This window comes from Tinamus guttatus, unplaced genomic scaffold (assembly GCF_059628265.1).
Source record: "Tinamus guttatus ecotype Peru unplaced genomic scaffold, ASM5962826v1 Tinamus_guttatus_pri_ptg000051l, whole genome shotgun sequence".
Lineage (NCBI taxonomy): Eukaryota > Metazoa > Chordata > Aves > Tinamiformes > Tinamidae > Tinamus > Tinamus guttatus.
In genome coordinates, this window is record NW_028288585.1 from 454,702 (window position 1) to 477,433 (window position 22,732).

The 22,732-nt window shown below is 35.7% G+C and overlaps 1 protein-coding gene across 44 annotated transcripts in view; it reads right to left on the reverse strand.

The window, feature by feature from the left end:
• Nucleotides 1-22,732, reverse strand: part of RIMS1 (regulating synaptic membrane exocytosis 1) — a 304,893-nt gene that overhangs the window by 20,369 nt on the left and 261,792 nt on the right. For 29 of the 44 annotated variants that reach the window (XM_088539870.1, XM_088539857.1, XM_088539900.1 and 26 more), the window contains one exon: nt 19,768-20,000. The exons of the other annotated variants lie outside the window; for them this stretch is intronic. In XM_088539870.1, coding sequence (XP_088395996.1) covers nt 19,768-20,000 — 233 coding nt within the window. The remainder of the gene's footprint in view (nt 1-19,767; nt 20,001-22,732) is intronic. 44 annotated transcript variants of the gene reach the window in all.

The window sequence follows — 22,732 nt, forward strand, 5'->3', positions numbered from 1 at the left end:
GTTTGAAATTTAAATATATAAAGACCCAAACGAGCTTGCTGTGATAATAGGAAGAAATAACCCCTCACTTTCAAGGTCAACTGAGGTAACAGCTGCCAGAAAAGGGGCTGCAAAGCCAGACAGGCTCCTCCTTTTGGTCAGCTAGGGCTCCAGTCTGTTCGATATCAGAGTTGGTGCAAAGATTATCTTTTAATAAGGTTTCATCTTAGCAGTAGTTAAGACAGAAAAAGAGTGAGGCTGTTACTGAATTTTTCACTTTCAAGACAGCTGCTTCTGGCATTATGTTCAAATTGCTTCACATGAGTTACAACAGTCAGTATGTAAAAACACCTACAGACTTGGGCAACGGGTCTGTGCTAGATAAACACTGCATAACTGGAAGATATAATTGTTCCCTTTGTGTTTACATTACTGAAAGTGGACGACTGTACACAGAGACTCAGTTTAGAGACAGACCGTTCAGCCAAAATTCTCAAATAGATGCTCCAGAATAACTCTGCTAAGAAACTGTAAGCTTTATATCCAATATTGCTGGTTTATGTCAATTATCAAATACGCACTGAAGAAAACTCCACTGACAAGAATTAAAAGGTGCTACATACAGAAAGCATCATGAAGAACTACCCCAGCAACAGTGCTGCTTTGATTGCAATGTAAGGTAAGGCAAAATCTGAGACAGAAGGAATCTATTTCTTTTAACACCTTCTCTTTGCCATTAAAAGTGAATTCAGGTTATTTTTCTAGTTTCATATGGCTGCCCATTTCTCATTCTTCTCAGTACTCCTTTCTGGGTTGCAAACCTTGCTTACTGAGGAAGCATTGCCTTTATTAAAGGCAAAGAAGATGAGACAACAGCCAACGAAAAAAAAAAAAGTACTTATACAAACAGAAGAAGAGCTGTGTTTCTTCTCCAGCAAATGATGCAAAATTATCATTATAAGGTAAGATTTCTTTATTTTGACCCTTGGCTTGTGTGAAAATACATTTCTGTGTATAATTCATCTACTACAAACATGATAAATAGCTAAGAAAAACAAAAAGATGAGTATTAGCAATATACTAGAAATAAATACTTGAGATTATCTGAATTACAGCCAACAGATTTAAGTAGGCCATTTACCAAGTTTACTAAGGCCTTTCAAAAACAGAATAAGGTGGAGAAAGAAAATGAAATGGTGCTTACATTGCCTGTTTTCATAGACAATCACCCTCCCCCCCGAAACTACCTCTGGGTATTTTTTGAAGTGAAAATGCTTCCAAAGCTCTACACCACCGTAAACAAAAACAAAAAAAAAAAAAAAAAAAAAAAAAAAAGGTTTCCTTGAACGGCAGTTTTTCAATACAATTCAATGGTGCAGACATAACAGTAAGTTCAGTGATTAAATTACACTTGTTGAACTAGTGTGACACCTGCAATGTTCTACATATGCTAATACATATCTGATATTACAATACAAAACAAAGACAATTCCAAAACTTTCTGCCTATTTAACAGGCATTTTCATCCTCTAGATTATGTAAAAGCAGAAGCTGAGATTCAGGTCTAAATTTTCCTGCTATTTGGGCATAGAGGACACTGACAAACACGTCACAAAGGAAGAGATGGAAAATCAGAAAACTGAAAATCAAAATTGCCTATGAATATCAGAACCAAAGAAAATGAGAAGTAGTAGCAGAAAATCAAGTAGCTGTATATGAGTGGAAATTTGCAAATCAGTCTCCTCCAAACAAAAAAAATATCTACAATCAGCTGAAACCACAGATTTCGAAGTCTGAATTTTCTTGTCTGTGGAATAAAGAAAAATGATTTCTAAGTGTACATAACATTGAAGTAATGAAAATATAATAAGCCAACCTTATTTGTCATGGTGATGGACTTATTCTTGACTAAACAAGACTTTTTCTTTACAGCATTTTTTGTCTATATTCTGGCATAAAATAATTCAAACCAAGTAGTACGACCTTCTTCCAGGGATTTCAATATATATTAGCTCACAGATGAAGATCAAAAGACAAAAAGGTAAAACAAACTTGCCTTTCAGAGCAGGATTACACCATGGTGCTTGAGTCTTCCTGAGCTGATGGTTTGAAGGTCAGGGTCTTTGGAACAGATGTGCTAATCTCTTATTATCTGTATATTATACAAATTATTCTAAATAGCTTTTTTTTTTTTTTTCAAAATGACAGATAAAGCTCTCTTTGCTGTTCAGGATTACTATCGTCATTAATGAGAGTGCTTCTTTTGGGGTGTGTTCATACTGTGAAAGGTTAGCCAGTTTTGAATATGACAAGTTTCAAAAATAGCAATGATGTCCAGCAAAACAGTAGGCAAAAACAACATACATAAATTCTATGCAGGTAATACATCAGAATAAGCATTAAACATAGGTGCTGCACAGAAAATGAAGCTTGATATTTCTATACATAATATGAATCAAAATCACATAAGGTAGAATATTAGATCTGAATAAGATCTTGCTCTGTCATTAACAAATATTGTTTAAGGAAACATTCGATTTTTGTATTATAGCCTCTATGCTATATACTACATTTTACAACTCAATGAATACCGTAGAATCTAATGTGATGGATATTTGTAGAGGAAACAACAAATTGTATGCACAAACCCAAGCCCATTTATAAAAATGCCATTACTAGCCTTCCGAATAAATAAAGATAGGATGAACATAATAAAACTACCTAACTGGTAGGTAACTTCTAGTAAAACCCACAATGAAAAACGATATCAACAGCTTGCAGATAAGGTCAGGTATCACAAAAGAGAAAATTTGTGAAGCTTCTTCATAGTTTAAATGACATTGTTACTGCCAGAGTAAGAAATAATAGAAGAACTATTTTGAATAAGCTTAAGGTGATACACGCTTAGTATAGTAACTATTTTGGAGCCTTCTAAATATTAATGATTACACTCAATTTAAGATACCATGCTTACAGTAGGAGCAATAACAAAACCAGCACATTAGGTATTGAAAAGGGGAGGTATTTTTAAAAAGAAGAATCTAGTCACAGCATTTAACTTGTGCAGTAATGATATGTGGTGTGTTGTCTTCTGTAGAAACACACATGAAGAGAATCTCCAGTTTCTATCAAAGTGAATTTTGTTGTGCATTTCAGGGAGGAGCCAGTGTCACCATGTATCACTCATATCTAAACACTATTTTACTTTAAAATTCTTTCTTATAAATGTGTCTGTGTGATGCCATTTCCAAGGGAAGGTATAATCACAATATCTCTTTATTCTCAGCTTTAAGTATACATATTTAACATTTTAACTAAGATAACATATTTTGGAGGAATACTGAAGTTAGAAACTTCAGCTTCAAATACAGGCACAAATACGATCACGATTTCTTCTGCAGTTTTTAAGCCGATGCACTCATTTTAATCTGTGACATGACAGACTTATCTCCTTCTCTCAAGTCTCTACTGTGTGCAAGCCAAGCTGGGAATGCAGAAAGATGTAAAATGAAGAACAAAGCTTTCTCAAGCACCTTAACGTTTCCATCCACTTTCCATCCATCCATTTTTAGGGAAACAGGGCTTCACAGGTTCAGTGACTGCATCAAACCAAACCTGAAAGCATGGCTAAGCTGAAACAAATATTAAGTGCATGGTCCTATTGAAACCTTCTCTTCTCTTTATTATAAGAAAGATTTTTTTGTCTTAGATAAAGATTCGTAGAGAATAAAGAAGAATTATGCAAAGAAGAATCTTGCGTAAAGATTCATATGCGGAAATCTCCCCCAAACCCAGCTCGTCTGGTGTGATATATATACCCTGACAAGACCTCAACCTCCGTCTAATTATCAATGCATCACATTTAAATAAAATTAGTAACGTACTTGTAATGTGACAATATCATATTAAAATGACAGTGATGAAAATTACCTACATTAGTGATAAAAACCAACTTTCTCATAACTTCCTGTTCAAGCACAATATGCCTGAAAATTCAGACGATTTATAATTACCAACTTATAGAAGTATAATTTACATAAAATAGTGTTGTATTTTTAGTACGACTCACAATCAGTCTACTAAAATGAACCCACTGGCTTGTAACAAACATATTCTGTTCTCACAGTCCTAATGGCACAATAATATATCAAACATCAATCCGCAGTCACTGAATTTCTCATCTGCTCTTCTCCAGAATTTATAAAAGGAAGGGAGAATATCAGGAATCTTTCTGTTCAGCAAGGTCGTAACAGTATATTCTGGTACTTGTCAAAGACAACTTACGACAGTAGTAAACTATTGATGGAAATATCGAGGTATTCTGAATATAAAGATCTTGTTACACACAGCTCACCACTGTACTATCAAGTACGATAACGATTTTCACCATGTTACTTTCTAACGTACAAAACACCAGCTGCAGAAACGATCGACGGAATGTGAGTGACCATCCTACCCAATGATGGCTGAATCTATTTCCAATTAATTTAGAACTAATGTCACATATCCTATGCTCTTCTTCACAGTTCAGTTAAGTTCACTGGAGATTTTAGGGATTTTTAGGGACAGGTAAGTCCTGACTCAGACTGTGATCAGCATATCTTGTTTAAAATATGGCAAGTAATAAGGCACATGTACTATTACTTGCTCACTAACAGCTAATTTACTAGTGTGGAAAATAATTAATTCCATTATTCCATTCTGTTATTAATTCTATAACTTACTCTGTATTACTTCTATGAATATAAGTTTTTATATTAAGGAATGTCATTCCTGGTAGACTGAGTCCTGTCTGGTAAATAGACACATTCTCACTAGGAGGATACAAGGAAAAAAATCCTGCAAGGTAGCCATAGGTTCCCATTTCAATAAGGCTGATACTGTTCTAGTTTGAGCTACACACTTATTTAATATATATGTAATATTCAGATAGGTTTGAGTATATGAACATTTAAGGTTTCACAGCAACTTTGTTTTGAAAATTATATCTAAATAAAGATTACATGCATGCACACATGCTCACACACAAACATGCACGCTATCAGCACTCTGGCTTGTTTTCAGGCACATGACGGCATTTCAATAAGATAATAACATTTCTTGAGTCTTCAGAAGGAAATAATTCCAAATATTTTTTAATTTGTAACCATGGGTTTTTAGGAAGCTGTCTCTTCTGAAGACTGTGAGACCTTCAGTAGGTCACTTCCAGCACAGAAATTTGTGCTTCAGTAAAATGAGGCAATGGCACTTGCCGTTCCTTCATGAAATTCTTCTAGGTCTTTGACTGTCAACGTTACAAAGAACCCTCACTACTATTCATGTGTTCCGAGATGAATTATAAAAACTGGTATATTAAATAAGAACATATAAAATAAATTGCAGCAGAAAGTGAAGTTCAAAAGTATATATTTACAGTGTCCATGGTAGTCTTTGCTCCAGGTAGGACTGCAAAATGATTGCCAATAACATTGTTACTGCAAATCAGAACAGGATAGAAAAGTCTGTACAACAATCAGGGAGAAAAAAAATATCTAAAGAAATTTATTCTATGGAGCAGTTCTCCTGCTTCACAAATTCTGAAGCTTTGAAATCAACAGATCAATAGCTTTTTTTTTTTTTTTCCCAGCACCATGCTCTCAAAAGCAATTTATTCCTTCAAAATAAACATATCCCACCAAACAGGAGAATGCTTTATGCATAACCAGAAACTACTTGTGCATTTAACACTCTGAACAGCACATCTATAGCAAATACAAAAGTCCGTAATCAATAAAGGCATGCTGGGATGATGACCATCAGGTTCTCATCAGGGTCTCACTTTTCAATATTACTAATCCATTCCCAGTTCCTTTAAAAAAAGAAACTGATTATCCTACTTCTTTCTTGCTTGTGGCTCCTGTGATAACTATTGCTGATACTGTAGTGATATGTACCACATGAACACAGATAAAAAGGATAAGAAGAAAGCCAGGAGATGTCAAGACTATCTCTACATTGACATAATCCAAACTTGCTTTGGGACAAATTGTTGATCCAACCGGAGTGAGTTGCCTCACGGTTTTTCTCCTTCACTTTCAATTCAACAAAAATTCATGTTGTCCAAATGTTTTTGTTGTTTCCACAACAGATTATTTGCAATGATACAGGGAAAGTAATATTAATGCAGTCCTAAAAAGGCATAGTTCAAATAAAAGCATTAACACGTGAAAAGTTAGCCCCCTTGCAGCAAAACTAGAATAGCCATGTTCACTTCTTGTTATATGCAGTAAACAAAGCACTAGATGGATAGCAGCACAGTGGTGGTTGCAACTGTCTTAGGTTGCCCTTTGAAAACTAAATGCATCATCTGCAGAACTGGAAACTGGCCATAATGTTGCCTAATACCACATAACAGAGAAAACCTCACATTTTTTGTTAATGGTACTCTATGAAAAAAAAAAAGAATTATTATTGAAATTACCTAATTTTTCACCAGAAACAAAATATCACAGAAAAATGCTAATATTATATATTCTGCTTAATGAATGACACTGTATGAAAGTCTTGGATCGAGGCAGTTGCTGACAACATTTCCTAGTTAAAGTTACAGTAAGATTACAAATTACTCACTATTTTCACCTACACAGTTATTCAATTTAGTTTGACTAGCAAGATTTATACCAAGCACAAGATGAAGACATTTGCTCATCAAAATAATTATGATATTTGAGACAATCATCAGATGAAAAAGCACCTCTAGTTGTTTCTGATGATTTAATTACATATAAAATAATTAAGCAACAGCCTTATCAAAATCTTCTCATGGCACTACTTCTCATCCGAGCCTAAACATTTCACCAGCCTGTACAGAAGCAGCTTCATTCATGCAAGCAATCAGTGCAAAGGTATAAAATAGACACACGCACATACATACACGATTCTTGATTAGTATCCACACAAAAAAATGTGACTTCACAAGTCTATAGACCCTGTATCAGAGCTAGTTATTCCAGACTCCTTCTAGAGCTGCTGAAAAGAAAAAGATATTTGAAGATGTGGTTCATTTTTGGTATTTCAGACATTCATTTAATGATGAATGAGCTACACCCCAAAGTGCTGGCTAGAAAGCAAGCCTGAAGTGACAGATGGCCAACTGCTTCATGGATACTTGTGCTTGCTTAGATTAATCCTCCCTCTCCTTATTTTTTTGTGTGTGATTCTTGCTCCTGGTCTGTGCCTTTGAAGAATGATGCCTCGCTAGTTGTCACTAGCAGTGCTCCTGCTCCAGAATCCATCCCCAGCTCAAAAGATTCAGTTGCACCATGTTAGTGTATTGGAAAGGCATCAGCTGAGAGACACGGACACGTGGGACTGGCCACAGAGGGAAATGTGTCTGGAAGTTGTAACTTCTAGATACAGCCTCAGATTTTACCCCAGTGAACAGCAAAGCCCATACAAATACAATCTCTATCTTGGTTCAAAACTAGTTTAATCATTGTTTTAAAACGTAGCACAATGGTACAACACATTGCTTTAAAAGCAACTGTTTTCAAAAATGAATGAACAAATATTACTGGATGGAGGTTTCAACACTCCTCAATGAATGTCTGCTATTTCCAGTGCCACAGCAATGCAGCTGTGTCCCGTCAGCAAGAGTGGGAGTTTGTATCTAAAATAATTAGGCCTGAATTTTAACTGTGCGTAAGTAATTTTGTTCAGCTTTGGGCAGGTCATCTGTATTTGGTAAATTCTCCCCAGTGACCTTTCATCTTTCAAGGTACAGAAATCTGTGAGAGACATATTATTACCAGCCTCAGGCTCGGCATTACTCACTGCAGTCAGCATCATGTCCTTATAAAAACTGTCGCCAGCTAGCATTCAGCAAAAACGCTTGCTAGGCCTAATGAAAAGGAAGGGAGACAAGGACACCTCACATGAGTGGGACTGGCTCAGTGGTGAGCTACTCATACCACCAGGATATTCAATACCTACTTACTAACGCACACTTATTCAGTTTTTCTCCTAGACCAATGCAAGTAAAGAAATGGAGGCAACTGACACACTCAACTAAGTGACATTGTGTGCATGAAACAGTCCATACCATTAAATATTCAGTCACCAATATTTCCAGAAGATTTTCTCTCAGCCACAATGACAGGGACTGGGCAGGGTGTTTTTTTATTCTTCATAGTACTCCTTCCTACCCACAATATGAGTAATCTTTAAGGGACAATGCTGTAGCCTGTTCCAAACTGGAGGTGCTCATTTGCAAAAGGTCACGCTTCTGAGTATGGCTAGAACAGTATTTAGAACTATTTCAGTGCAATCAAAGTGTGGACTGTCACTTAATTCCACCTTGGTGTCTTACATCACGTCTTCTCCTGGATACCCCATTCAACAACAATCGCTCATTTGTTGAGAAGTACCGATCTAGCCCTAGAGTGATGGCATATATACAATAAGGTCCATTCCAACTTGTGCTAGAGCTGATAGCTCTCTTCTTGTTGTAATGAGGCTATTGACAGAGCTGTAAATTTTTCATACCAAAGGACAGGTAAGTGCAATACAAATGCCTCTCAGTTCTGTCACATCTAACTCTGGAAATGGCTGTGACACATCAAGCCATTGCTGAGACTCCAGAGAAAGAGCTTGGTTCCTAGATTAATCAGATCCTTTGGATGACCTTTGATAAATCACCCTTTCACTGCATTGTGGATCATCTGAAACATGTCTGCCTAGGCAGAAGAACCAGACTCTTAATATGGCTTGTAAATTTCCCTGCAAAATATTTTCCTCTAAAATATTCCTTTCCACTAAATTTTAACAAAAGTTTCTATTATTAGAAATAAAATATAGGTCTTCCCGGCTATGCAACAATTTGTTTTCAGTGGCCCTTGAAGATCTTCCCCCATTAAAATTTCAGTCACTCTGGAGTCTGGCCTGAAGAATGCAGATGAGTCTCATCAAAGAAATCCTCCCCCAAACCATGAACCATGAACTCTTGAAAAGAGCTGCACAGGAGAGAAGATGGATAGTAGGATAATTTTCAGAGGGAGAGAGTTGGGTAAAAATGATTTATTTTTTTTTATATAACTCGTAGGTCTCTTCTTCTATATCTAATTCAGTGTTTCAGTCTGGCCACGCTCTGAGACAGAACACTTTGCACCATCAAATCCAATCAAACAGCAGAGCTATAAATAAACTCGCAAGCCATCAACAGCAATGTGAAATCAAAACTAATCAAAACAGTGGCACTGAGATTCTTCCCTTCATATATTCTTCATATCTTCCTATACTTTAACCTGCTTTAAAAAAGGAAATCTATTTGCATGTACCTGTATTAAGATAATTTGCCCGTCTGACAAGTTCTGTCCTAAGATCAGAGAAAATAGAAAACATTCCAAATAAATGGATTCTCAAGACACTGATTTTTACCCCAAAGACACAAAAGGCTCCAGAAAACATGTATCGATTCAGTTTCACGCACTGTTTGTTTAAAACAAAACAAGTTACCCAATCTTGAAAGACAGAAGTTGTGCTTCCGTTTTGCGCATCCACTCTACCTTGTCCGCCCACATTCTTCATGTCCACCCACATGCTTCACATATCACAAAAACAAAGTGAAAGACAGACAACACTTCCTCTAGCCTCAGCATTTACCTTATGCGCTTATATATGATCACCTTGGGAGCAGCAGCCATGAGGAAATCAGAGATCAGCCAGTGATGCTTCTCAAAGGAGAGGAAAGGAGGTTTCTCTGCTTTCCTGACAAGGCCTGAAAAGGCATCATCTCACACGGCCTTCTCATACAGACCATTCTGTTTTGGTTTCTTTCTTTAATAATATAAAATCTAGCATTTTTCTTAGCTTAGAATGCAAGAAAAATGGCAGGGTGATTTCAACTTGTCAAAATTCCAGCAGACATGGTATTTCTACTGGAATTGCCAGACATTTACAGCTTCCCAAAAGAAAACCATCTCATTTCTAAGATTTCATTTCTTCTAAAGCTATGTTCTTAAGGATATCAGGCACCAGCAATCCAGTATTTTTGTGATATGAAAAAAGGTTGTGTATGTGTAAATAAAATCAAATATGTATGAGAGTCTGTCAATGAGTATCAAGAACTTTAAATAATGTGATTTCAGAGCAATCCTCAGAAAACTTTGGAAGGTAAATGCAAAACAAATTATTGAAAAAAAATGCTGTAGTTCATTTTTCAGTTCTTTGCAAGCCTCATTATAAGCCTTTCACACTGACTTAAACAGTTATTTCCATGGGATAATTCCTATGTGAATGACAGTGAAAATCTGAGCTTTGTTCTGGAGTCCCACAGTTTCATTGACTGCTTCAACCTTTTATTTATTTATTTATTTATTTTATTTTTGTACATTGCATTGGTCGGCAGGCAGCAAGTTTGCATATTAATGACCTCTGAACAAGGAAGTTTTATGATGTTCTCATTTTCATCTCTTCTGTCTTTTCACTATTTTAAGACTGGTTATTACTGATGTTAGTTTAATTCATGTGGTATCTAAAGCACAGAAGAGACTCTGGCCAATACCTGTCCCAGGGCACAATCGGAGATCAAATTCCTTTGTCACACAGTGTATATCAGACTGTTGCTCCTTCTTGGCGACAAAGACAACAGCATATTTGGCTGACCAATAGCCCTGGCTGGGGATACACTGAAAGACCAATCCATGTGGGCATGAGGCTGGTTCTCGCAGGTCTATGACTCTTTGCTCATCACCTGTGCTTCCCTCTCCTGCAGCTTTGCTGTTATCTGGGTTGCAGCCAGCTGAACCCAAATTCTCTTTCTAATCTGTAAATAAAAATGGAGGAGGGAGTTGCTGCACAGAGCTTCTGTATTCACATGCAGAGCTTCTGCACAGGGAGATGAAGTACCGCACAGATGCTCTTCCCGTCTGCTCTCACGGCCCTGCAGAGCTAGGTGAAATTTGTTCGTTGAAATTTTAATTATTTCATTGCTTATGATTTGAAATTCATAGTATCTAAGAGCTGTTATCTGTGATCACTGTGTATCATAGAATTCTATTAATTATAGATATGTAGATCATGTATAAATATATATTAACATCATCATGAGCAACAAAAGCAGCAAATTATATGATTCTTGAACATCCTTTAGAAAACATCTGTTGATGGTCTGCTTTGTTCTAGGTTATGTTTATTTGTTTTGATATGGGTTCTGTTGCTCGTATTTCTACTTCTAGCCCAAAAAAAGAGAAAAAAAAAAACAAACATAATTACCTCAAAGGTCTCTTCACCTGCACAGTTGTAAAACTCCCCGAATAAGATATAAAAACATAAAGAGCCTTTGAATCTAATACTTCTTTCCTTTCAGCTCAACACATGTATGTTGAGCTTACCAGCATCTTAGCATCAAATGTGCAATTAGCTCTTCTCTCTTATACCAAGCTTTTAAGATGTTTAATACGTTAATATGGCCGCTCCAGATGTGGCCTCTCCAGTAATGATTAGAGGAGAAGGATCAAGACTTCCTCCCATAGATGGCAAGGTAAAAAAGAAAAAGTGTCTTCCTATATTCATAATGATGTATTGAAAAGTAGGTTAAAGGAATACGAACTAGTATGTTGCAAACAGAGAACAAGTTATGTCCATACTTAGATGCAGAGGCCCACTTTGTCCTTGATTGTAGGATTGTAGATACATAGAAACTACAAGCAAGCAAGGAAAATATTAAAGATGATTTGTAAAAAAAAAAAAAAAAAAAAAAAAAAACTCAGTTGTGTGCTCACAGGGAGGAACTAAGAATATTTAAAAAACATTTTTTTAAATTATTGCAAATTCAATTACATGAGAGAAATAATACCCAAAATGCTCTGTAAGAAATATCATACCATATTGGCCAGATTTCAAAATTTCTCTTTCTCTCAAATATTTGGAACTGATTTCTACAACTTTCTTACATTTAGTAAGAGTTGCAAGGAAATGGTCATTGTATTAGGGTCTGTAATACTCAATGAAACATAGCAAGGTTAACAGAGTCTTGGACATGCATTTGAGTAGAGGACTTTGTGAGTGTACTAGTCACTTCTTTCCAGACTTCCCTTACTAGGAACAATCCTGTGACTGCAGATCTAACCATTTCCACTCTTCCTGGTTTTAAAATGGACAATGTTAACTCCCAAATCAGTGCTTAAAAATTGAGTTGTTTCATTCTAAACAAGGTACTTCATTCAAACCAAACCCAAACATTATTTGTGTTGACAGAAGTACTATTTGGGAAAGAAAAAATACATTAATTTCAGTTTAAGAAAAAAAAGAAGAGATTAATTTTAGTGATTAATTTCACCAGATCACACAATTGAATGCACAAGTGGTTTATTTTTCTGTGAGACAGAAATTCCCTCCTGAGCCACAGAACATGAATACTTCTCCAGAGGACTGCAGGTACTCTAAAACTTCCTACAAAATCCCAGTTCCAGAAAGAAATATTGCAAATTATTTCATACATGACTAGGAGAAATCAGGTAACTAGTAATAAAATTAATGTTTAATGTGACCCTCCTTTGAGTAGGAGGATTGGACTCAATGACTTCCAAAGGTTTCTTCCAAGCTCAGCCATTCTGTGATTCTGCTATAGGCAGACATTTACATACAGTCTTCTCTGAACACTTTTTTTTTTCTCCCTATTTACAGTGTTTTGCAATTGCTTTATTTCCTTTTTTTTCTGCCTTAATTCTGACAATATTTCAGCTTAGGGTATGTTTGCACTAAAATTTGTGAACTAGATGGTAATCAGTTGAAAAAGAAAACAATCATTCTTTTTAAACAAAACTCAGTAAAACCCACTAAGAATTATCAGTAGGCCTTTCTACAAAATATTTCATAAAATCATTTTATAGAATGATTTCCGCTTAATACAGAATACACAACCTACACTTTAATTAAATGCATTTGTCATATTTTGAAATTATATTTCTGCAACATGTCTATCACAGTTTAGCTAAATCAAGATTGTACTTTTTGAAAGGAATAAAGTCTCCTGAAGCCCATACTGCCTCTATGTTGGAAACAGCCAAAAGTACAGTTAATAGAGTTCAATTACTGTGGTAATATCTCTGCTAAAAATCTACGGAGAAAGTACAAATAAACAGAACAGCAAATGAATACTTCTGATTACAAGTTAATCAACTGCACACAGGAGACAAAGCCAAATTTATATTTCAGGAAAAAGGAAAAGAACCACATGTAAGACTAATTCAACTGAGCGGCTGGACTTTGTTTGAAAATACTAGCCCTTATTAGGAAATCTTTTGGAAGATGAGTAGCTGGAGCTGAATTATGTTTCTATTAAGGGCAGTGAATTCCTCAGCTGGACGGCAACAGTAAATAAAAGAGAACATGCTTACATTCACTCAATAGTTTCAAAAGAAGTAAGTATCACTACCAGAACAAAGAGCTCCTCATACAAAAATAATCATGTCTTTTCGCTTTGTTTTAATATTATTCTTCATCTGTTGTTTCCCTCCTCTGCTGCAGAAACCTTTGGGATCAGAATGTAACTTTTGCTACTTCCAAAGGCGTTGAGTGCTATTGGGTTGCTACGTTTAAGAGTCCAGCTCTTGTCACTGTCCCTAAAGCACCACCACCAGCATTGTTGATGCAGTAAAAAGATGTGTGTGGTTTTTTTTTTTTTTTTTTTCAGACTGGCTGTAATGAAAAATGCATGTTAATATCAGTCTTCCCACATTCTTCCTTCTTGTGGATTTTTTTGTGAGTAAATGTCCTCACAGATCACCACAATTATGCAAAGCAAATTTTAATGGCCTGCTCTGGGAGAATTAGCAGCCAAGACAGAGAAGACTCTCAATGAGACAATATTAAACAACAAGCCAGATCTCGTTGGATGGCTATGGTGCCATAGGTGCCACACAGGTGACAGGTTGCTGAGAGTTAGTTAACAAGTACAGTGTAATGTAGAAGAAAGGCTTTGCAAAGTGTGGAGTCTTAGATAATGAAATGGAGATACCTGTAGGTAACAAGGCATTCTTGCAGAGCTAAACAGTCAGTGCAAACAAATACTTGGAAACGCTCCTCCAAAACACAGTGAACACAAAAGTGAATTACAGAAGAAAAACTAACCCTGTGGAATAACTATATATGCAGAAGGTAATTGCATAGTTTTAACTCATAGTAATTCTTGTTTCTAAGAACATTCTCTGGTCTACTTCACTGTCAGAAAAATAGGATTCTTGCAGCATTTTATCTAGATGAACAGGAGATGGTCATAAAAACAAACACAACAAAAGAAAAGAAAAACTGCAATAACAGACAGGATATTTTGCTAGCTACAGAACAAAAAACCCAACTTATTTCATCCCTACCACGCTAAATGCATAGGTAAGATTAAGATAGCTTTGTTCTGCTAAAAACTTTGTTTTTTTTTACTTTCTAGACAAAGCTAAAAGTTATTCATGATAGCCATTCTTATACCACAGATATTGACAACATTGCCCTTCACATTCAAACACTCTTCTGCCTTTTCTGGTGTTTATTGTCATTGAATTTTTATAGAACAAGCATATCCCTTTACAACCTTCATTTTTATAGACTGAATAAATCAGGCAATAAATCATCCTTCAAGGTCTCTATTCCCACATTTAGCTAGCATTCATTTTTTTGAATGTGAGTGACCAGTATTCCAGATGAGCTGCCAACTGAGCCTCATACAATTATGTTGTTCCATCAAACATTGCCTTAGCTCCTGGGAAGTAATTTGCCTGATTCATCTAGGGTAGCACTTGGTTTCTCATGGTCAGATCTTACTGCTATATTACATTTATCCTGGAATTTCTATTATACTCATGTTTTCTTCTGATGCTTCCAGATGACAGGCTCCTGGAAATCCTGATTTGTCATTTTGCAAGGAATGATCTTGCAATCTATGTAGCTACATTTTATCCTAATTCTATTATTCCAGTCCTCGAGCTCATCAGCACTTCCTTTATATCTTCTGGAAGCAGTATGTTTTCCAGCTCAATGTCACTGGCATATTCTAGCAGCATACCTGCTGCATCTCATTAAAATACTAATATCTGCCCATGATTTTTGTCTTAGGAGCTCAACCAGTCAGCATTATCTGGCTGTTGTTTTCTTAAAATCAGATGCTGTCTCCCTCTTAACCAGTGTCTTCCAAGACAAACTGCCTTCCTCAATAATCTGCATATTCTCCATCAAATCTAATAGTAACATATGATTTACTGAAGTCCAGGCAAAGTATATTTACAGAACTTTTTTCTGTCTACCAATCACATTTATTATAAAATAAATGTAACTTTTTAATAAGCACAATTTCTTTCACTACAGTGACGGAAAAGTAAGCTCAGAAGCAGATTCTCAGAAGTATTCTGGTCATTTTTTATAGTCAAGACTTGATCAATCAAATGGAAATGTGAAAAAAAAAGACCGACCACTAAAAGAAAAGGTCATTGTGACCCTTCTAAAAAATAACAAAATTATTTCCCTGAGTTGATGAAAAGAAGCAATGGCGTTCTGGAGGTAAAAAACAAACAAACTATCCCTCTTTCTCTCCAAAGTCTCCACCTTCAGGCATATATTATTACTGATATCATCTGCATTATCTTTCCCTACTAATACCTAGACCTGTATGAAATCTCTTGTTATCTTGTAAAATTACTACTAGGATGTATGGAAAAAATATCCTTGCTGGTATGACTGAACAAATATTGCAAAAATGTAAGATTAGGATTCTTCCTTTTGGTGTCTACAGTAAAACGCTGAAGCTCTGAGGCAGGAAGGCTCCTATTCTCTGCTTAATTTTCATGTGAGTAGTCTGTTAGCGAGTTATCATATTCTGAATCACTACAGCATGCTTTCTTAACGTAATGGTTGGTGCTGTCTTTCCGAAATATTGCCTAAACTACAATGATCCAACAAAGCCATAACAGAAGGAATTATTAAAATTGTTCTCAAATAACGAAACATGAGACAGTCAACTAGACTAAGAAATTTTCTTAAAGCTGTAATGAGCACATAACAATATCACTTCTACAATCTATACTGTGGAAAACATGATTATTAGTATTTGACTGCTTGCTGACAATTTCTCATTGAGATGATAATTTCTTTTCCAAAATTGCTCAGATCTTTTGCTCAGATTGCTAGTTTCTGTCTGACTGCAGTGATCAGACATCCTTCCAAGTCTGTCTGTGTGAGCATGAAAAGACCTTTTCTTTGATGTTTAAAGCTACTTTGTATGTGTTCAGTTCACATGTACACACACAGGTGAATGGTGTTTTTGCCACCAATTTTCAGTTTATGAGAATATTTGATTTCAGCTCCACCTTGTAGTACACAACTTCTTCTGGCAGGCAACTACGTCATGCTGAATATGCCATAGAAATGTGACACTATGTGAATCTACAGTGACAGGAATTCTCAATCTTACAGAATTCTTAAAATTTATTTGCTGTAAGTACTTGAAAAATCTACACTTAAAGGTTTATAAAAGCAGACAAAGACAAGAAACCTGGGCAAGCTGTATGATAAAGAAAATATTATAAAATACATCATGACCAGTTTTCATTTTTGTGGTCTTATTTACCTCTGATAGCATAAGCTGCATTCTCAGTAGAAATGCAGTCAGCAGATTGCAAACATTTTTCAACAAACTAAAAAATGTACCCTAGTTCAATTAGCAAACCATTTGAAGTAGAAAAAACATTATTTTAATGTACCATAATAAAAAGTAAAGAAATCTTAAATATAAATGGAAGAAAAATCCCATAGAAATATGAGCTTTTCTTTGCAGATTTATGGAAAATTAGAAAAGGACTTTTTCACTAACAATACTACAAGGCATAAATTCAGAAAAAAAGTTTTCCAACAACACTGACCAAGAAGGGATACAAGCACAAAATAAGGTGATCGTAGATCCTTCTAAATCATATATGCACATTATTTATGCAACAAGACTAATGTGTATATATCTACACACATACATGCAAGCACAGGCTCACACACGCATAAACACACACACTTCTCATATGTGTAAAAAAGATTATCACTGAACAATAATTGCTATCTAGTAGTTATTTCATACAAACCATTTCTATCTTATATAAGATTAAACATGTACAATATGCTAAAAGCAAGATTCTTCTGTAAAAAGTGGCATTCAGCCTTTCTGATCATCTTTTTTTTTTAAATGGAAAAAAGAATGATAAATGTTGATTTAACTACCTTGGAAGACATTAGTAAACTGCAATCTATGGAACCACAGATTTTCAACAAACATCACGCCTTTCATTTCTAGTCTTCTGTTTTGACTGAGTTCTCAGAACCAAACGTATACATAAATCATGAGAATTATTTTCAGACATGAAAGTCTCAAAAAACATTGTTTCTTTTTAAGTTGCCTGATTAATTCCGGAAGCAATGGACCCTGTTCATACATTTCTGTACTTTTTATACCTCATGTTAACAGCATACCTTCAGTTATTGAAGATCCGTAGCAGAAGTTCATATCTGACACCACTTTTGTGCAGGCCTGTACATTCTCATATCAATGTTATAATACTTCAGCGTGTGACTACTATATTGATTAAGGGTCTAGCTTATAGTATATCAGGAAAACAGATTTTTTACTGTAAATGGTGGAGACAGTATTCAGTTACCTAAGCAGAACACATTCAATTAAATTTTAGTTTTTTTAGTTTCTTCTTCCCCTCATGTACCCTCTAACCTCTAGCCCAATAGCAGCTTCTTTAATCTAAGATATTATCCTAAACTAGTTTCAGAAGTAAAAATTTGTGCCTCTAACAATCTCTCATATATTAGCTTTACACACCCAGACTGATGACTAAAGTGTTTTGGCAGAAACAAAACTAAATTACTATGGGGTTATTTATCTCACAAGGACTCTCTGGCCAAAATCTCATTTATTTTTCATATTTGCAAGAAAGTGTTTCCCTGATTTAGGACATGAGTATTTAGCCTCCAACAAAGAGGGGTTATTTTTGGAAAAAAAAAAGTCAAGTCCCATATAAAGTATCATACTAAGCTAAAAAAATTCATTAATTCAACTCGCTGATTTTTGACACATAATTAAATGCAAAAATATTGGCTGATAAAATATGCCACATCCTCTCTGCTCTCATTATATCACATTTGCTACTGTTTGCCTGAGACAATGTAAAGCAAACTAAAACCCACACTCTACTTTGTTTTACAACACTGAATAGTACAGAATCATAATTTTTCTATTTGACTTGGTGTTTGCACTACATTATTGCTTTGGGCAAGATGTCCCATTCTTTGCAAAATTCCTATTGTTTTGAAAATTCAACTCAGCAAAACTGAGAGAGCAATGCTATCTTTATATGAAAATGAGAACATCTGAACTTTAAATAGATAATGTCAAAATATGTTCAGAAGTCATAGTTTATATTTTAAATTAAATATAAACTCTTTGAGGAGTAAGACAAAAAGTCCATGATAGGCAAATAATCCTAAGCCTTGTAGCCTTCTTAATCATACAGACCTGATTCCTGGTCAGAGCTGGAGTACTGAGTAAGACGGAGCAAAGATTTGTTCTGGTATAGTCAATACTATTGCAATGTGATTTAGCAACTGAAAGGAATGCCAGATTCCATCATAAGAATGTTCTGTAAAATAGTTAAAATAGTTCCAATATTCAGGCAGAATGCTAAAGATCCTCCAGCATTTTTGAGCAATAAAATCTTGCTTTCAATTTTGGGCTTCAAATATGGCTACTAAATCTCTCATTCAGTCCAGCTGCATGATTAAGCACTTTCTGTCTTAAAAATCATAACTGATTAGTGCAAAAAGGTATTAAAATCTATTTGTTAAAGTTGACAACTTTGTATTTTGAAAGAACCAATGCTATGGCTGACAATAAAAGAAAAACAGGGGAAAAGAGTGATATATTTTATAATATGAATAAACAATTCATTACTTACCTTAGTTTAGATTATCCTGACTATGGAGTGCTGCAATATGATTGTATTCGATGCTAGGCTGAAGCTTTTCTTTTTTTTTCACCCTTTTCTTTTAGTAAGAAAGAACCCTTAGGGTCAGATCCTGCTCCAACCGAAGATGAGAACAAAAGTCTTCGCTGGAGTTAAATGGGAGTAGGACACAGACTTTAAAATATTCTTCCTTTTGCGTCTGTCTATATGAGCTTTCTTTCCTCCAGGCCATTAAGATATGATGCTTTTAAGATTTCTGAAGTAGTAATAAAGGATTGGAAATCCTATGCTCCTAATGAAGCATCATGCTGTAATCTAACTCATCTGAATTCACTGACCTTTTTCTGACAGTGTCGTTTTTAAAGAAAAAATACTGGGTTTATTCAACTACCAAATCAAAAATAGTTTCTTAAAACATATTTTTCAGTACTGCAGGTATAACTCTTTATACAGTTTACATAACTGACATTCATTTGCTCAGATTTTAATTCCCTTATTTGCACTCAGCTTTCCTGCTAAAAGAAATTTCATATAAATAAAAGACTGCTCTTAGCCAAAGCATTATCCACTGCTGATACCCACATATTTTCCTTTGTGTTTCTTTGCCTACTTTCACACAGGTTTTTGTGTATGACTTCTTGTAGATGGCTAATGATCAGACAAACTTAGTACCTCAAAAATCCTTTCCGAGCTGGAAACTCTTCGCTTGAGGAGTCTATATCAAGATACATGTAACATGGATACCACAGATGAAATGATGATAAACTACGCTTGGTGATTCCTGTTTGCAAACAGCATGTGCCTCACTCACCTGTTTGGCTAAGCTGAGATGTGCTTCTGCTCCTGCGGGACACTATGGCAACCACTTTGGCACTAAGGCTGGAACGTCTTTTCTTCCCACCTGTTCCAACTGTACCCACAGCCGTGTCCGACTGACTCCCGTCGTTGTGCTCCAGCTTGTACATCTCGCCGCTCACACTTGTGCTCTTAGTGATTCTCCCTGACGTCCCCATCCGTCTGCCTTGCATTTTAGGAGTAAATGTACTACAGTTACAAAGTAAAAACAAACATGTTAATTTGCTTGCGTAAAGGGGTTGCAAAAACCAAAAGCTTTTTATTAGTAAATTAATGTCAAGACTTGCTATATTTTCATTACTTGAAAATGTATATGTGGTTAAACTGACATTCCTCAGATCATACATTCCCACTGCATACTGCATATGCATAATATGCGTACATTGCATATTATTATTATTTTTTATGAGGGGGAAAAGAAATAAGAACACTTCCCTGAAATCTTGTCAAAGTTACTGAAACAAGGAATCATGACATTTAAAAGTCACATGAAGTCCTCCTGAATGTGTTTATGACAACAGACAGCAACAGAACAGCAATTTTACTGACAAAGAAAATGAATATGGGTGAGGAGACCACATTGAGGTTAATACGTATATCTTGTAGGTGTTGTTTGTAGGAGCCTTAAGATCCACCAGATTATCATCTATGTTTTCGTACTTCACAGATAGAAGAGACAAAATAACCAGGAGCATTTTCTGCATTTTTGCGCTCTCACTTTTTTTGAAAGTAAATGCAACAGTCATAATATGAAGGAAAAGTAATTTCCAGGCAAACCAACTAATAACCTAAGGGAAATTCCATTGACTGGCAGAGAGACAAACTGCCCTGTTAGTTCTGTTTCATTTTCCTTAGCTATTTCATTCCATTTGAATGTTTCTATATCAATTGCCTTTCTGGTCCCACACATAAAGACTGAACGAAGTATTCAGAAACACATTCTAGGGAATAATCTCATATAGGCACAGGACATGGTAATATACAGTCCTGATAATGCTAAAACCAAGCAGTACCTTAGCTCTTATGGCAATAATAAGTTAGATATTGCTCTGCAGAGACCTAGAAATTTGAAATGTAGCCAGACTCACTTAAGATGTACTCATTAAATCAGTTTTTAGATTTTTTTAAGTAATTCTATATTTTGAAGACAAAAGTGAAATCTATTTGTTGAGGGCCAGTCATGTTAGCAACCTCAAATTCCCTCCCAGCAGACGTGATGACCTCCCCACTATCACCCCGCAAAAAACAGAAAGAAAGGATGTATAGGCACAGGTTACAGAGTTTCAGAGAGCTAGAAATTTAGCCAGTGAGGAATGAAGGAGCCTGCAGAGGAGGAACCAGCACATGGGGAGGATCTTACAGTCTATGGATCTGGACCTGCTACAGCTTAGATCAGTCCCATCCAAAGAGACCCTAGGGAGGCATAAAATATTGTAAATCTCAATTGTGTTTGACCTACAGTTGCCAAGATTCCTTAATATGCAACTATATGCAAGAGCAGAAACAGATGCCACTTTTAAGGAAGCAGCAGGAGAACTAACATCTTTGCATAAGTGACGCTCAAACAAACGGTAATTATCAATCTCTGTACAGGTATTTAACTGTGTTCGGCACTTAGGATTTCCTCCTATTAATTCCAAATAAAAATATTTACTGCTTTACAGACACAACAGTGTGCTGTGCTGAACTGCAGTACTCAGATACATTTTCAGAGGACCACCTGAGGCTAATTAAGCTTAAAATAGGTTCTGTCTTTCTTCCTCTCACCCCTACTGTAACTTTAATGGTTGGCTTTTGGTTTTGCACAGAAAAGAGGGAAGAACACTTGTATTTTCATATTCTTATGTAAAATTCCCTTGTATCTTTTGTTGTATGACTTTGACAACACACACTCCCTTACATGCAAGCATGGGCACACACACACACTCTCAGACACATATCAAAGGCAAAAATGCCTTACAGTATTTTCCACTTTCAGAATAAGAGAATATCTTTCTGAAAGCCTGTAAGAAGTTATAAAACTCAACACATAAAAGATATGAATTGAAAGAATGACACCATATTTTAGGCAAATATTAAAATGCATGTGGGCCATTAAAACAGGACATGCTTGGCTTCAAACCCTTCTCACAGGAGCACTTCTCCTCCTTGAGCTCAAGTTATTTGTACTAATAAGATTCTGTAAAGCTCCAAAGTTCTTGCTCTAATGAAAGACACATTTTCTAAGACACTTTAACTCTGTGCACACAATTTCAAGTACCGATGATGCAAACAGAAAAATTAGATATATGAGCACCTGAGTGCTAACATTCTGAATTTGCCTCTGTTTCATGTCTATATTATCTCTGTATTATATGAAGCTCTCTCAAGAGTGACTGCATGTTTGCAAAAGCTGAGTCATAGCTTCCCTTCAATGCATTTTACATACTGAAGTAACAAATAAACACATCTCTGTACACATCTGAAGGTAGATTTCTCTGTGCCAGACTTCAACCTGACTGGCCGGACTGGCTGGCTGCAAACATGCACAGTGCAGAGACAGAAGGCTTGAACATGTAACATTTCTGACAAATGCTTCAGGCATAGCATGTCTGCTATGGTTGAAAACAGCATTTTTGGAACACTGCATTGCAAAAAGTGGAGCCTTAAGTTACTAGATGATTACTAGATGATAGACAGGATATAGAAGTTGCTAAGACATGGATCATACCTACTCCCTTCAAGCTATTGGTACAGCAATATAGAATAGAAACATGAAGCTCTTTATATAAAATGTGTTTATTGACATTTGTTATTAGTGAAATTTACTGTTTATAAAAACATGTTTATGCCATTCTCTTGAAAAAAAGTAGTGTTTCTGCTTTCAGTTCTAGAACAAACAGCTTTAATTGGGGGGGGAGGTATGCTTTAATATATGAACA